Raw genomic sequence first — 14,990 nt, 5'->3', positions numbered from 1 at the left:
CGTGATTTTCGGTACCTTCAGGTTTGTAAAGGGATGCCGACTGCAGTCTGAGAAGTTAGAGGCACTCTGACAGCAGTTTTTCATTTCCCGTTGTAGAGTATTGCTGCTCAGTCACTCAGTCGTGTCCAGCTCTTCACGACCCCGTGGACTGCAGCACGCCAGGCCTCTCTGTCCTTCAGTACCTCCAGGAATTTGCTCAAACTCAAGTCCGTCGAGTCTGTGATGCCTCCAAGCATCTCATCCTCTGATGTCCCCTTCACCTCCCAGCGTCAGTCTTTCCCAGCATCAGGGTCTTTTCCAATAAGTCAGTTCTTCACATCTGAGGATTGACTAGTTTGATCTCCTTTCAGTCCAAGGGACTCTCAAGAGTTGTCTTTAGTAACCACAATTCAAAAGCATCAATTCTTTGGTGCTCAGCTTTCTGTATGGTTCAACTTTCACATCCATACATGACTGCTGGGAAAACCATAACTTTGACTAGACAGACCTTTATTGACAAAATAATATCTCTACTTTTTAATATGCTGTCTAGGTTTTTCATAGCTTTTCTTCCAAGGAGCAAGCGTGTTTTAATTTTGTGGTTGCATATTTTGAACTGAATGAGAATGAAAACACAGCATATCAAAATTTGTAAAATATAGCCCAAAGCAGTGCTTGACAGGGACACGTGCAGCATCAACCATCGCAAGAGGTAGGGTTCAGTGTCCTGTGCTTCCACGCTAAGAAAACAGAAAGTCAAAGAGCCAGTTATACCCAAAGATACTCAAAGTAATGAAATAATAACATGAAAGCAAAATGCAGTAAAACAAAAAAATTTTTAATAGGGAAAAATCCATGAAACCAAAAGCTAACTGTCTTAACAATAAAATTGGTTAACCTTAAGGTAGGCCATACATTTGAATAGATACTGTATAAGCGTGTGAAAAGATATTTAATGCATTATTAAGAAAACCACACTGAGCCAGCGCTACACATTCACTATGGTGGTCACAGTTGAAACCTCGTTAATGAGGATGTCGGGTACCTGGAAGTCCTTATCAGTGCTCTTTGGGAGAAGTTTGGCAATTTGGTTTTTTTTTTTCTTTTTTTCTGGTCAAGCCACATGGTGTGTGGCATCTTGGTTCCCTGACCAGGGCTCCTGTGCCCCGTGCAGTGGAAGCACAGAGCCCTAACCACTGGACTGCCGGGAAGTTCCGGGAGTTTCTTAAAAGTTAGATACCTCAATTATTCTATTCCTTGGTATTTATGCAAGAGAAGGAAAAACATGTGTCCCCAGCAAGATGTATATATGAGTGTTCATAGCAAGTACTGTTTGTGAAGCTGACACCGGGAGACAGGCTGCCTGTGCCCAGACAGCAGAATGGTAAGCGAGTTGTGACTTATCTCCAAGGGCCACTGCTCAGGAGTGAAAGGAGCAGTCTCGTGAGCCACACGAGGGATCATCTCCAAGTGATGATACTGTGAGAGAGGCCCGACAAGAGGAGATGCTGTGTGATGCCGCTTGTTGCAGACGAGTGCAGGAGTTGCCCCGTGAATCTGTGGAGTGAGAACTCTGCGCGGTGGCCTGGGGCGGGGCGGGAGAACGAGGCAGTGAGGAGACAGGGCAGGGCGCGCTCGCTGCCCGAGGACCGGCTGCCGTGCTGAGCGGAGTCTCCGGGTGTCGGGACACGTCTGCACTCCGCCGTCACCTTGTCTGGCTTTACAGGCCGTGTGCCCAAGGGATTGCGCCCTCTCTCCCGGATGTCTAGCTCCACATTGTCTGGGTGGGTAACGCGCCACCGTTAAGTCTTGCTCTTCACCTCTGCAGCCTGTCCTCCGCTGCCAGGGGCCCCCTGCCCGGGTAGGCAAGCCCCCAAAGTCTGACCGTTCTGCTCCCCTGCGCTCACCTCACATGTGATGACCACCCCAGAGTTTGTTGTTCGCACGCCAGGGTTTCTCTGTAAGGAGAAACCTGGGTCACACGCTCCTCTTATGAGCTGCCTCCTCACAGGGCCCCCAGGCTGGCTGAGCGTCCTCGGCCCCAAGCCTCCCCTCCAGCCTGCGCCCTGCGCCGGAAGGACCCGTGTCCACAGCTGACCCCCATGCCGGCGCCCCTCTGCCAGCTCTTCCCGCGGCTGCTTCTGTCTGCGTTGCCTTAGCCCTCGGGTCTCACTTAGCTCTGCTCTCATTAAAGCCACGCTGTCTTCCTCGTCTGCTCTGCACCCTTGGCAACTTCGTGTCTGCACCCTGGCGGAGAGGCAGCCTAGCGTGGTGGGCCGTTGGGGTTCTGTCGGTGTCCGCTGGTCTGACGTTGTTCTCGGGCCAGCAGGACCCGGGCATCTGGCCCGTGCATGGTCTGTGTCAGGCCCCTGTGCCCGAGCCGGCCCCACTGAGGCTGCTCCACGCGCAGTCCAGCCTCTCTCCGTCCCGGGGGCTCTGCCTTTGCAGCAGTTTCACCCTGGCCTCTTCGCCCCTTCCCTTCTCTCATCTCTTCTCCTCGCACGTCCTGTCTCCATGTCCAGATGAGAGTGAGGCCGGGCCCCGCGGCTCCCTGCCCCCTTCTCTGTCCGCACCCCAAGGCCTCTGGCCACAGCCCCCCACTTGAGACGTCTCCTCAAGGAGGCCCTCGATGGCTGCAGTGACGAAGGGCATCATCCTCAACCGCAGACACTTTTTCTGGCTGTCTCTGCTCAGTCGCCGCTGTCTAACGTTCTGACTTGAGAGCACAGATGTTTTACCTTGTCCCTGCGTTTGGCGAGAATTGCTCTCACTCCCGGCGGGGATCTTGATTTACTCACCGTGTGTCTCCTTGCTGGGGCTAGTGTCTTGCTCGCAGGAAGCCCTGCGGGGATGGACCCTGAGCTGGGTGCTCTCAATTCACTTCTGCCTCTTAACATTCTGGTTCTGCTGGGGACCTTTGTCACCAGAAAGGCAGTCTGCAGAGGTCTGAGGCCTGGGGCTGTTCCTCCAGCAATGGGCTTGGGACCTGTTGGGACAGAGAAGGGCAGCTGCTCCCGGGGGCATCCGTGCCCAGCCTTTCAAGTGAGCGCCCTCAGACATGCAGGGGGCTGCTGAGCTGGGTTGGTGAAAACCAGGGCGCACCTGTGGGTGTGACAGCTGTAAGCAGGTTTGATCGCTGGTTTTCGTAGGTAAGAACAGATGTTACGCTTCTGTGTCTTAACGGTGCTGTCCCATCCTTGTAATCACTCATGTTTTCATTCATTCCGTCCGCCCCCTTGTTTGAGCACCAACACCTGGCCCCTCCAGGCCTTGCTGGCAGCCTTTGGGAGCGCTCTGGCCGTGGTGGCGGCAGTCACGTCAGTGCAGGGTCAGGCCAGCCAGTGGCGGTGCACGCCCCAGTGAGGATGGCAGGGGCAGCGCCGGGGCTGAGTACAGAGCCGGGCTGCCGGCTGGGCGGAGTGGGGGAGCAGGCGGGCAGTGCTCCAGCCAGAACGGCCCCAGCAGGGTCCTGGTTTGCCTGCCTGCTTGCCGGGCGCACAGCGCGAGCACTGTGCTCGGGAACCTTGACCTGTGAGGCTGCGTCGGGAAGGCTGTGCCTGGCCTCCCTGCTCGCCTGCGGCCAGGTGCACCTCTCTCGAGCCACTCTAGGATTTGCAGGGTGGTTCCGCTAAGCTGCACGTGATGCCTCTGGGCTCATGCCGATTTGGACTAAAATCTTGGCTGCTACTTGCTCACCTGGTGACTTTAGGCCTGTTTTAAACCTGGGCGCCTGTGTGTTTTTAAGACTAATTTTATTTTTCTGATAACGAGGTTGATACTAGAAAGGATCTGGAGTCATGATCTTTCCTCTTCCTCCTGCCTACCCTCACCCTTCGGTTTAGGACCTGTTTGAAAAGTGGAGGTAGATAGTGAGACACGCTTGGAGGGAGGCCGGTCTTGAATGTTTTTATGTGTGGCTGCTGTCAGCCTCCTAGATGTTTATCTTGACTCGAGCTTGGACAGCCCGCCTCAGAGGTGGCTTGGCTCTGTAGGTGCACTCGAGCCGGATTGCCGCCCCAGCCTTGAGCCCTGAGTGCAGACACCTCTAGGCCCGGGGCTTCGACCTCTGTTGCTGTTTGTGGCTGCACTGAGCAGCCTGTGGGATCTTAGGTCCTCAACCCAAGCCCTCGGCAGTGAAAGCAAGGGGGCCTAACCACTAGACCTTCAGGGAGTTCCCTGAACTTGGCTGATGGTTAAAAGAAAAAAGAAAATGCCCTGGTGCTTCCTCAGTCTGAATCAAGGCTGACGCTTCCTAGCACGTGGGGGGAACACAGAAGGCTAACTAAGTGAAGGGGTGAGGACAGATTTCTGCCTCCTCCTTAGATGTTCTTTATGGTATCGCTCTTTTATTCGAGGTATGTATTATGAGTTTCTAGAATGCTCGGCACAGTTTTATTCAGCAAATCCCTGTTTGATGTTTCTCAGTGTGAACATACACGTGCATTAAAGTGTGAGAACTGTAAAGTTTGAATGGTCCTGGCTTTGTGGCTCATGTTTTGAAAAAACTTTTTTTTTCTGTTTTCTGTTCCAGACTCCTTTTAATTTTGGCATGAATCATAGAACACCGCCCTACCCCGCTGGGGATTACTGTCTTCTGTGCAGAAGCGAGAGGAAAGACTCTTCGTTCTTAGAGAGTGGAGTGAAGACCGCAAGCAAGCTGGCCCTGTCTATGGCGCCCAAGGGCAACAGCGTGCTGCACCTGCCGCTCTGGGTGTGCCCCGACTGCCGGCGCGCCGTGGAGAAGGACGCGCGCCACGGCGGCCCCGAGCAGCCGGCGGTGAGTGCCTGCGGGGCTGCCCGCACCGGCGCTTCCCACGCTGCCCGCCAGCCGGGCCTGCCCTCCCCCCCCAGTCAGCAGGCCAGCTCCATCAGCGAGCTCGGGCGGCCCTCAGGGCGGGTTTCGGTGTTTTACTTCTGGTCACAGGATTTCTTTGGCGGTACAATTTGTTGAAAAACTAGGCGGCTTTGTGTGCGCTCAGTTCTAGACGATTCCATGTGCTGGTAGCTTGCCTAAACTTCTCTCCCAGATGCAGTTCTCAGGTCAGGCTCCCCGCCCCACTCTGCCCCCTCCCTTTCCATGCCTCGGCTCAGTGAAGCCTTCTTGAGAACATCAGCATCTTCAGCCCGGACAGCATCTTCATGGGCCCTGGTTCTGAAAGGGCTTTGGTTTTTCTTCTTTAATCAGTTCGTGGCTGTGCCGGGTCTTGGCGGCTGCCCTTGGGCTCCCTCCGGCGTGAAGCGCAGGGAGGCTGCGGGCTGCGGGCTCCCCCTGCGGTTCTTCTCGTCTCAGAGCACAAGCTCGCAGGCACACGGGCTCTGGAGTGCGGGCTCAGTAGCGGTGGTCCTTGGGCTTAGTTGCCCTGCGGCTTGTGGGATCTTCCCAGACCAGGGATTAAACCCGTGTCCCCTACACTGGCAGGCAGAGCCTGAGACGCTGGACCACCATGAGTCCTGAAAGGGCTTTCAGACCGGGCCTTTGGCTTCTGGAGGGAGTTGCCTTGCAGCCATGTGAGGCCCCATGATCTCGGGCTTGTCTTGCCTTCGATTCCTGCCTGCTGGCTGTTCCTGACCTGTGGTCTCTGTGCTCCTGCCTCTGCATGCGGCCGTGACAGCCCCCCGCACTTTCTGCTTCCTGACCCGAGGCTGCTGTCCACTGGAGCCCCCACTCAGGCCCGCTGCCACGTGGCAGAAGCCTCCTCCCTGCCCTCCGCTGAGCTGTGGCTTCTGTTTTAGGGTTTCCCGGAAGGCAGCACCAGCTCACGTGCCGGCTTCTGGAGTAGAGGTGTAACAGCTGCAGCTCAGAATCCCATCGTTTATCAAAACAGAAATTGGCTTCGCACTGGTGTGACTCCTGCCCAGCCCTCTTTCCTGCCTGCACTTCTCTTTAGCACTTCCTTCTAATACACTGTGTATGTTACTTACTCACTTCGTCTTTCCCTTCACTGGAATATGCTCTCCAAGAGGGCAGCTCTTTTTGTGTATTTTCTTACCAAAGCAGGCTCAGCCAGTCAGTCCAGTTGCTCAGCCGTGTCCCAGGGGCCGCGCCAGGCCTCCCTGTCCATCACCAGCCCTGCCCTCCGGACATTTGGTGCCACAGTGAGTGAGTGAGTGAATCACAGTGAGTGAGTGAATCACAGTGAGTGAGCGAGTGAGTGAAGAGGTGAACGGAGAGAGAGCAAGGGACTAAAAGGACGGCACAGGTGGTCTCTCGTTTTCTCACCTGCAGATCTTTGTGCTTCTGTCGTTTTACTTTTGTTTCCTTTCTTGTCCACTTAAAGTATTTGGTCTTTTTTCAGTTTTTTTTGTTGTTGTTCAGTCAGTCGTGTCCTACTGTTTGCGACCCCATGGGCTACAGAACACCAGGCTTCCCTGTCCATCACCATCTCCTGGAGCTTGCACAAACTCATGTCCATTGAGTTGGTGATGCCATCCAGCCATCTCGTCCTCCGTCAATCTGTCTCTTCCTGCCCTCAGTCTTTCCCAGCACCAGAGTCTTTGCTAACAAGTCATCCCTTTGCATCAGGTGGCCAAAGTATTAGAGCTTCAGCTTCAGTATTAGTCCTTCCAATGAATATTCAGGACTGATTTCCTTGAGGATGGACTGGTTGGATCTCCTTGCAGTCCAAGGGCCAAGTCCAAGTCCTCCAGCACCACAGTTCAAAGCATCAGTTCTTCGGCACTCAGCCTTCTTCACCTTCTAACTCTCACATCCATACACAAGCACTGGAGAAACCATAGCTTGACCGCACGGACCTCTGTCAGCAAAGCGACGTCTCTGCTTTTCACTGTGCTGTCGAGGTTGGCCCTCAGTTGCTTATGGAGGCCTCTTCACGTTCCTGGTACTTGTTTGTTCTTTGTTCGCTTCCAGCAGGCATTCTTGAGTCTTCCCCCAGCCCGTGCATTCTCTTTGCTTCCTAAACTTTACTGTCTTTGGCTCCTGTTTCCAGTCCAGCTCCTCTGCAGTGCCCTGACTGCTTTGGGGGAATAGTTGCTATGTCCGTCCTGGTTTGGAGGCAAGTGCAAATGCCTGTCATGGCCCATAATCAGTCTTTCCAGGATGAGAGTCTCGTTTCGTGACTCTCATTTTGCCTGGACGATGCATCCAGAAATGAGGCTTTTCTTCTCATCGAAAAAGTGGTCCCAGGGACCACAGAGGTGTAATGCTAACCAGTGTTTGCAGATTTAAACCTTCCATTGCTTTTGTGTGGTTGGCTTCTTTGTTCATGCTGCTTAAAACCGCTGAACTTTTTTTTTCCAATGAGATGTAATTTACGTCTAGTAAAATTCACCCATTTAAAGTGTGTGTATAGTGCCCTGAGTTTTGACAGACTTACACAGTGTGTCAGCACTGTTGCCTTGGTTAAGACACAGAGCCCCGGACGTCCCCTCGCTGCCTTGCTAGTGGCCCTTCCCCTCCCCGGCCCTGACAGCCCTGGTGCGGCTTCTGTCCCCGTGGCTTTGCCGTCTCCAGAGTGTCGCGTGTGTCTCTGCTGCTGTAATGCTCGGAGCGTGGTGCACCGGTAGCGTGTTCCTTGTTTTCACTGCATGAGCCGTAGAGATGGGCTGCAGTCTGGGGTCTGTTTACCGTTGGCGTGTGCTTCCGTCATTCCCAGACTCGGACTGCTCTGGGTCGGGCGGTTGTGAGCGTCTTTGTGCAGGTCTTTCTGCAGACAGCCTTTGTACGCGTCACCGGCCCGGTTTGCTCACGTCTGGTTGAGAACTTGGCATCGGCCTGTGAAGGGAGTCACCTCATTGAGGCTCGTGGAAGGCGTGTTGTCTCGTCTGTCTTTTGGAGCCTCGTAGAGTGAGTTGAGATGGGTTGCTGTTCTGGTCTTCTCTGGAGAGTTTAGTGTTGGTGGTGTGTGTGGTGTTGGTGATGTGCGTGTAGCGGTGCTGGTGTGTGTGTAGTGGTGGCGGTGGGGTGTATATATAGTGGCGATGTGTGAGTGTGGGTGCAGTGGTGTGTGTAGTGCTGGTGGCACGTGTGGTGCTGCGTGTGCGTGTACAGTGGTGATGTGTGCACTGCACACGTCGTATACGACTATATATCGGTGGTGGGGGGGTGTGTATAGTGTGTATAATGCTGCTGCTGCTGCTAAGTCGCTTCAGTCGTGTCCGACTCTGTGCGACCCCACAGACAGCAGCCCACCAGGCTCCACTGTCCTTGGGGTTCTCCAGGCAAGAACACTGGAGTGGGTTGCCATTTCCTTCTCCAAAGCATGAAAGTGAAAAGTGAAAGTGAAGTTGCTCAGTCCTGCCCGACTCTTCGTGACCTCATGGACTGCAGCCCATCAGGCTGCGCCGTCCCTGGGGTTCCCCAGGCGAGAGCCCTGGAGTGGGTGCTGTCGCCTTCTCCCGTATAATGCTGATGCGTATACTGCACACGTCATGCACCGCTGTGTATCGGTGGTGGTGGTGGTGTGTGCAGTGTCAGTGGGGTGTGTGTGTGGTGGTCCTTCTCCTGTGGGGGCAGTGCCAGCCCGTGCCTGCAGAGGTGGTGGGCGAGCTTGGCCCTGGAGCTGGCACAGACCTGCATCTCTGGCGCTGCCCCTGTGCTGGTGTGGGCCGGGCTGGGGGCTCTCCCCATGCCCAGGGGCCTCCTCCATGGCCCCTGCTCCTTCCCCTGCCCTATGTCTGGGGCCAGATGCGCTTGCCTGGTGACCCTGCCCTGCCACGGGGCATCTGAGGGTCTGGGCTGGGGCCCGTGTCCGGTCCCTGGCCTCAGGCCCCAGGGGAGCACGCCCAGCCCCAGCGGGGAAGGCCTACACTTGCTTGGGGAGAAGGCTGTCCACCCTCGGCCTCGGGCACTCACTGCGAGTGGAGCTGCCCCCTCTGACCCTCTGTGCTGCCCCCTCGGCTGGCGCCCCTGGGCCTGGCACTGTCAGGTGGGCCCAGGCCATGGGTGTGGGGGCCGTGCCAGTGTCCCCGTGGTCAGGGACGTGCTTAGCGAGGCCCACGGGCCCAGTGCTGAAAGTGCTCTGTCTCCAGAGATCATGCCGGCCTCCCCGCTGCATGCCTGCCCACCCTGCAGGCCTCGCTCAGAGCCTGGCACCGAGACCGTGTCCTGAGCGGACACCGAGAAACCTCGATTTCAGACGTCTGCCTGGATCCCGGCTCTCCGGTCGCAGGCCTGAGCGTGTCTGTCCCGGGGGTCTCTGCCCTCCCCAGCTCTCCCCCGGCCCCAGCCCCTCCTCCTGGGCTGCTTCCCGCTGCCCACCGGCCCGCTGGGTCCCCTGGCCCCTCCGCCTGGGCTTGCTCCCTGCTGCCCGCCCTAGCCCGCTGGGTCCTGCCTGGAGTGCCCCCGTGGCCGCCCCACTGTGCCCGGGACTGCCCAGGCCCCGCTGGCGCTCCATGGTCTCCCTGCGGCCGAGGAGCCCGCCTCCCGGGTGCGGCCCCCGAGGCCCCAGTGGTTCTCGTCCTCTCCTCCTCCGGCCCAGGCCCCGCCTGCCTGTCCGCCTCCAGCCTTGCCCCCTGCCCAGCCCCAGGTCACGGCCTCCTGCCTTCTCTACAGCGGTGCAGGGCTGGGGGTGCATTCTGAACTTGTGCTTCAGTTTCTTGAACAGATAAGACGTTTTCCATTTGTTTTCAAGTCGTGTGTGTGTTTAGTCACTCAGTCATGCCTGACTTTCTGTGACTCCATGGACTATAGCCCGCCAGGCTCCTCTGTCCATGGGATTCTCCAGGCAAGAACACTGAGGTGGGTTACCATTTCCTTCTCTGGGGGATCTTGCCCACCCAGGGATCGAACCCGGGTCTCCTGCATTGCAGGTGGATTCTTTACCACTGAGCCAGCAGGAAAGCCCCTTTTCAGGTCAGCTGTGGTAAATTATATTCTTGTCGGTTTGTGTTCGGGGTCTGTTTTAGTTGCTACCATGCCTGTAGATACAGCTTTTTATTCCTCGTATTTGTGCTTTTTCTTTTCTTTTTTTAGCCAGTCTTGCTAGAAGTCTGTCAGTTGTGTCTCCAAAGAGGGACTTGAGAGTCTTTACAAACCTCGGTCCTTCCACTCTGCTCCATCTGTAACTGCTGTTATGTGTGCGGGGGCGTGTCTGAGTGCCAGCCGCTCCCTTCCCCTCCACGCTCCCAGCGTCCTCTCCACTGCTGGCAGGTGCGCTCCGCTCTGCTCCTGCCCAGGTGCCCTGCTCTGCTCAGGGTGTGCGAGGTGGTGATGGCAGGCACCACCAGGTCCCGAGTTACGGACGCCATCGGTCGTGGACCTGGTTCCCCTGGTTCCTTGTTCTCAGGAGCAGGGCGCAGATACCATGGTGAGGTGGGGCGCACGACAGTGTGGGGACTCCCCGTCTTCCGGGCCTCTTCCGAGGGCCGGCGAGCTGGAGCTGGGTACCAGCTGCCTTAGGGGAGCAGCTCTCTTGTGCTCATCTCACCCGAAGACCAGGGGGCACCTGCCCGCTCTGCCTGCCCGGGCCTGCACAGGAGGATGGGGACGGCATGCACGCACGGGTGGCCCGGCCTGCACACCAGTGGCCCTGCCGAGGCGCCCGCAGAGCTGGCGGGTCTCTCTAGGTGGTTGCTCTCCTGCCTTTCTGCGTGGGGTTCTTCCCCATCAGTGTTTACGATTCTGCCGTCACGTGTGCTGGAAACCTGATTACTGCTCTGTATTTTGAATTGCTAGCAGTATTGGCTCAGTTTTAGGTGTTATCCAATCGAGGTTATTTCTGTTTTCAACATTGAATTGTTTTTAGAAGTATTTGTAAATATCCAAACCTATCTCTTGGATTACTTGTAATCATACTGATTTTTAATTTAATGCTGTTACTGTTGAACCTCGTGGCTTGTCTTGCAGTGATTCCTTGTCAATCAGATATACTAATATGTGGTGGTGGTGGTGGTTTGGTCGCCCATCCATGCCCGACTCTTTGCCACCCCCAAAGACTGCAGCATGCCAGGCCTCGCTGTCCCTCCCATCTCCCGAAGTTTGCCCTAGTTCATGTCTGTTGCATCGTTGATGCTATCCAGCCTTCTCATCCCTTCATACCCTCTTCTCCTGCCCTCGGTCTTTCCCAGCATTAGGGGCTTTTCCAGTGAATTGGCTGTTCACATCAGATGACCAAAATACCGGAGCTTTAGCATCAGTCCAACGAGGATTCAGGGTTGATTTCCCTTAAGATTGACTGGTTTGATCTCCTTGCTGTCCAGGGGACTTTCAGGAGTCTTCTCCAGCACCACAGTTCAAAGACATCAATTCTTTGACGTTCTGCCTTCTTCACGGTCCAGCTCTCACAACCGTACGTGACCACTGGGAAGACCATAAGCTTGACTGGACCGACTTTTGCCAGCAGGGTAATGTCTGCTTGTCAACACGCTGTCTGGGTGTCAGAGCATTCCTGCCAGGAAGCAGTCATCTTCTGGTTTCCTGGCTGCAGTCACTCTCCACAGTGATTTTAGAGCCCAAGAAGAGGAAATCTGTCACTACTTCCACTGTTTCCCCTTCTATTTGCCATGAAACAACGGGGCCGGATGCCATGATCGTAGTTTCTTTAATATTTAGTTTTAAGCCGGCTGTTTCACTCTCCTCTGTCACCCTCATCAAGAGGCTCTTTAGTTCCTCTTCACTTTCTCCATTAGAGTGGTATCTTCCACATCTCTGAGGTGGTTGATGTTTCTCCCGCCTGCCTTGATTCCAGCTTGTAACTCATCCACCCCGGCATTTCTCATGATGTGCTCAGCGTACAGGTTAAACAGAGTGACAGCAGACAGCCCTGTCATACTGCTTTTTCAGTCTTGAGCCAATCAGTTGTTCCATTCAGGGTTCTAACTGTTGCTTCTTGACCCACATACAAGTTTCTCAGGAGACAGGTAAGATGTCTGGTATTCCCATCTCTCTAAGAGCCTTCCACACATTGTTTTGATCCACACAATCAAAGGCTTTAGCATAGTCAATGAAACAGAGGTAGATTTTTTCTGGAATTCCTTGCTTTCTCTATGATCCAGGGAATGTTGGCAATTTGATCTCTGGTTCCTCTTCCCTTTCTAAAACCAGGTCGGACATATGGAAGTTCTTGGTTTGCATAATGCTGAAGCCTAGCATGCAAAATTTGAAGCATGACCATACTAGCATGGGAGATGAGTGCGACTGTCCGATGGTTGGCACAGTCTTTAGTACTACCCTTCTTGGGAATTGGGATGAGGATTGACCTTTTCCAGTCCTGTGGCCACTGCTGGGTCTTCCAGATTTGCTTACATATTGAATGCAACACCTTGATGGCATCATCCTTTTCAGGTTTTGAATAACTCTACTGGAATTATTAGCTCTAACTCTGGAATTAAGTCTACCTCCACTAGCTTTATTACCAGCAGTGCTTCCTAAGGCCCGCTTGACTTCGCTCTCCAGAATGCCTGGCTCTGGCTGGCTGACCACACAACCATAGTAACCCGGTTCATTAGCATCTTTTTTGTACAGTTCTGTGTATTCTCTCCATCTCTTGCTGACCTCCCCGGCGTCTGCTAGCTCTCTGCCATTTCTGTCCTTTATTGTGCCCACCCTTGGCCAAATGCCCCCTTTCCCTTTTTCCTGCGGAACCTCTGTCTTTCTGCTTTTGTTGCTTTCTTCCAGTTTCCTGCGGTGCTTGCTGAAGAAGGCCTTCTCGGCTCTCCGTGCTGCTCTTTGGAGCTCTGCGCTCAGTGGTGTGCGCCTTCCCCTTCTCCCTGGCTTTCCCCTCCTCTCCTTCTTTCAGCTGTTTGCAGGGCCTCCTCAGAGACCCACGGTGCCTCTGGCTCTTCCTTCTCTCTGGGGTGGCTTTGTGCGCTTGCCTTCCTGTACAGTGTACAGACCTCCACCGTAGTTCTTCAGGAACACTGTTAACAGGATCCAGTCCCTTGGATCTATCACTGCCCCGCCGCATGTTCACAGGGATTTGATTTCAGTCGTGCCTGGCCGGTCTAGTGGTTTTCCCTGCTCTGTTTAGTTTTAGTCTGAGTTTTGCTATGAGCAGCTGATGATCTGAGCCACAGTCAGCTCCAGGTTTTGTTTTTGCTGACTGTATACAGCTTCTCCATCTTTGGCTACAAAGAACGTAATCAGTTTGATTCCGGTATTGACCATTTGGTGATGTCCATGTGTAAAGTCGTCTCTTGTGTGGTTGAAAAAAGGCATTTGCTGTGACCAGTGCGTCCCTTGGCAGAATCGGTTAGCCTTTGCCCTGCTTTATTTTGTTGTCCAAGGCCAAACTTGCCAGTTACTTCAGGTATCTCTTGACTTGCTACTTTTGCATTCCAGTCCCCAGTGATGAATAGAATCTTTTTTTGCTGTTAGTTCTAGGAGGTCTTCTGGGTCTTCATAGAACTGTTCAACTTCAGCTTCTTTGGCATCAGTGGTAGGGGCATCAGTTCAGTCGCTCAGTCATGTCTGACTCTTTGCGACCCCTTGGACTGCAGCACACCATGCTTCCCTGTCATCACCAACTCCCGGAGCTTGCCCGAACTCATGTCCAAGTTGGTGACTCCATCCAAACATCTCATCCTCTGTCTTCCCCTTCTCCTCCTGCCCTCAGTCTTTTCCAGCCTCGGGGTCTTTTCCAGTGAGTCAGCCACAGTATGAAAGGCTGGGGGCATAGACCTGAATTACATGTTGAATAGCTCGCCTTGAAAATGAACTGAGATCATTCTGTCATTTTTGAGGTTGCACCCAAGCACTGCATTTTGGACTCTTGCTGACTTTGAGGGCTTCTCCATTCCTTCTATGGGATTCTTGCCACAGTAGTAGACACAGCGGTCGTCTGAGTTAAATGTGCCCATTCCCGTCCATTTTGGACCCCTAAGATGTGGATGTTTATTCTCACCATGTCCTGCTTGACCACGTCCGACAGACCGTGATTCGTGGGCCCAGCGTTGCAGGTCCCTGTGCAGTGCTGTTTGCAGCGTCGGATTTTCCTCTCATCACCGGCACCTCCACAGCTGAGCGTCCTTTCCGCTTTGGCCCAGCTTACTCTTTCTGGGGCTGTTAGTGGTTCTCCTCCGCTCTCCCCAGCAGCGTATTGGACGCCTTCTGACCCGGGGGACTTGCCTTCCAGTGTCACATCCTTTGTCCTTTTATGCAGTCCGTGAGGCTCTCGTGGCGAGTGTGCTAGGGCAGCTTGCCGTTCCGTCCTCCGTGGGTCACGCTTTGTCAGAACTCTGCACTGTGAGCCATCGCCTCAGTCTCATAGTACGTGGCTAGGTTTTCTCAGTGTTCCGTGTGTGCCTGAGGACGCCTTCTCGGCATTCAGGTAGAGGGCCTGCCCGCGCGCTCCGCCCTCGTTGGGCATGCTCTGTGCTCTGTGTGCTCAGTCTCTCCGTTTCTGAGTCAGGTCAGTTAGAGTGGCCTGCTGTGCGCGTGTGTCCTTTTTTCTCAGGTTTTTCCAGCTTTGCTCTCTAGGTTTTAGGGCTCTGCTGGATGGACACAGGCTGTTGATTAAACCCCAGTCGTTGCTCATTGCCTTGGCGACCTCTTTCCTCAGGGCCTTGTGTTCACTTTTCGGGCACACGTGTGCTCTCCTCCCTTCCTCCCCTTCCCACAGCCTCGTGTTTTCAGCTGCTCCGTGCTGTGTCTTGTAAGTGGTCTTGTGCAGTCAGCATAGAAGTGCATCTCATTTGGTCTCTTGAGAAGCGATTTTGTACTTTTTATTGAGATAAAGTTGATACACAGTAAGTTTTCAGGTGTACAGCAGTGATTCACAATTTTTAAAGGTTATGCTCCATTTATAGTCAGTAAGGCTGAGCGCTGAAGAATTGATGCTTTTGAAGTGTGGTGCTGGAGAAGACTCTTGAGAGTTCTCTTGGACAGCAAGGAGATCCAAGCACGCCATCCTAAAGGAAATCAACCCTGATATTCATTGGAAGGACTGATGCTGAAGCTGAAGCTCCAGTACTTTGGCCACCTGATACGAAGAGCCTGACGCATTGGAAAAGATTCTGATGCTGGGAAAGATTGAAGGCAGGAGGAGAAGGGAGTAGCAGAGGATGAGATGGTTAGATAGTTTCCCCGACTCAATAGATATGAGTTTGAGCAAACT

At 54.2% G+C, this 14,990-nt stretch overlaps 1 protein-coding gene across 3 annotated transcripts in view; it reads left to right on the top strand.

Annotated features, from left to right (window-relative positions):
* FAM193A (family with sequence similarity 193 member A) overlaps nucleotides 1-14,990 on the top strand; it is a 148,441-nt gene that overhangs the window by 58,893 nt on the left and 74,558 nt on the right. For all 3 annotated transcript variants that reach the window (XM_024993744.2, XM_024993745.2, XM_059887866.1), the window contains exon 2: nucleotides 4,511-4,756. In XM_024993744.2, the coding sequence (XP_024849512.2) occupies nucleotides 4,511-4,756 (246 nt within the window). The remainder of the gene's footprint in view (nucleotides 1-4,510; nucleotides 4,757-14,990) is intronic.

This window comes from Bos taurus, chromosome 6 (genome assembly GCF_002263795.3).
Source record: "Bos taurus isolate L1 Dominette 01449 registration number 42190680 breed Hereford chromosome 6, ARS-UCD2.0, whole genome shotgun sequence".
NCBI lineage: Eukaryota > Metazoa > Chordata > Mammalia > Artiodactyla > Bovidae > Bos > Bos taurus.
This window is presented reverse-complemented; position numbering and strand designations above follow the sequence as displayed.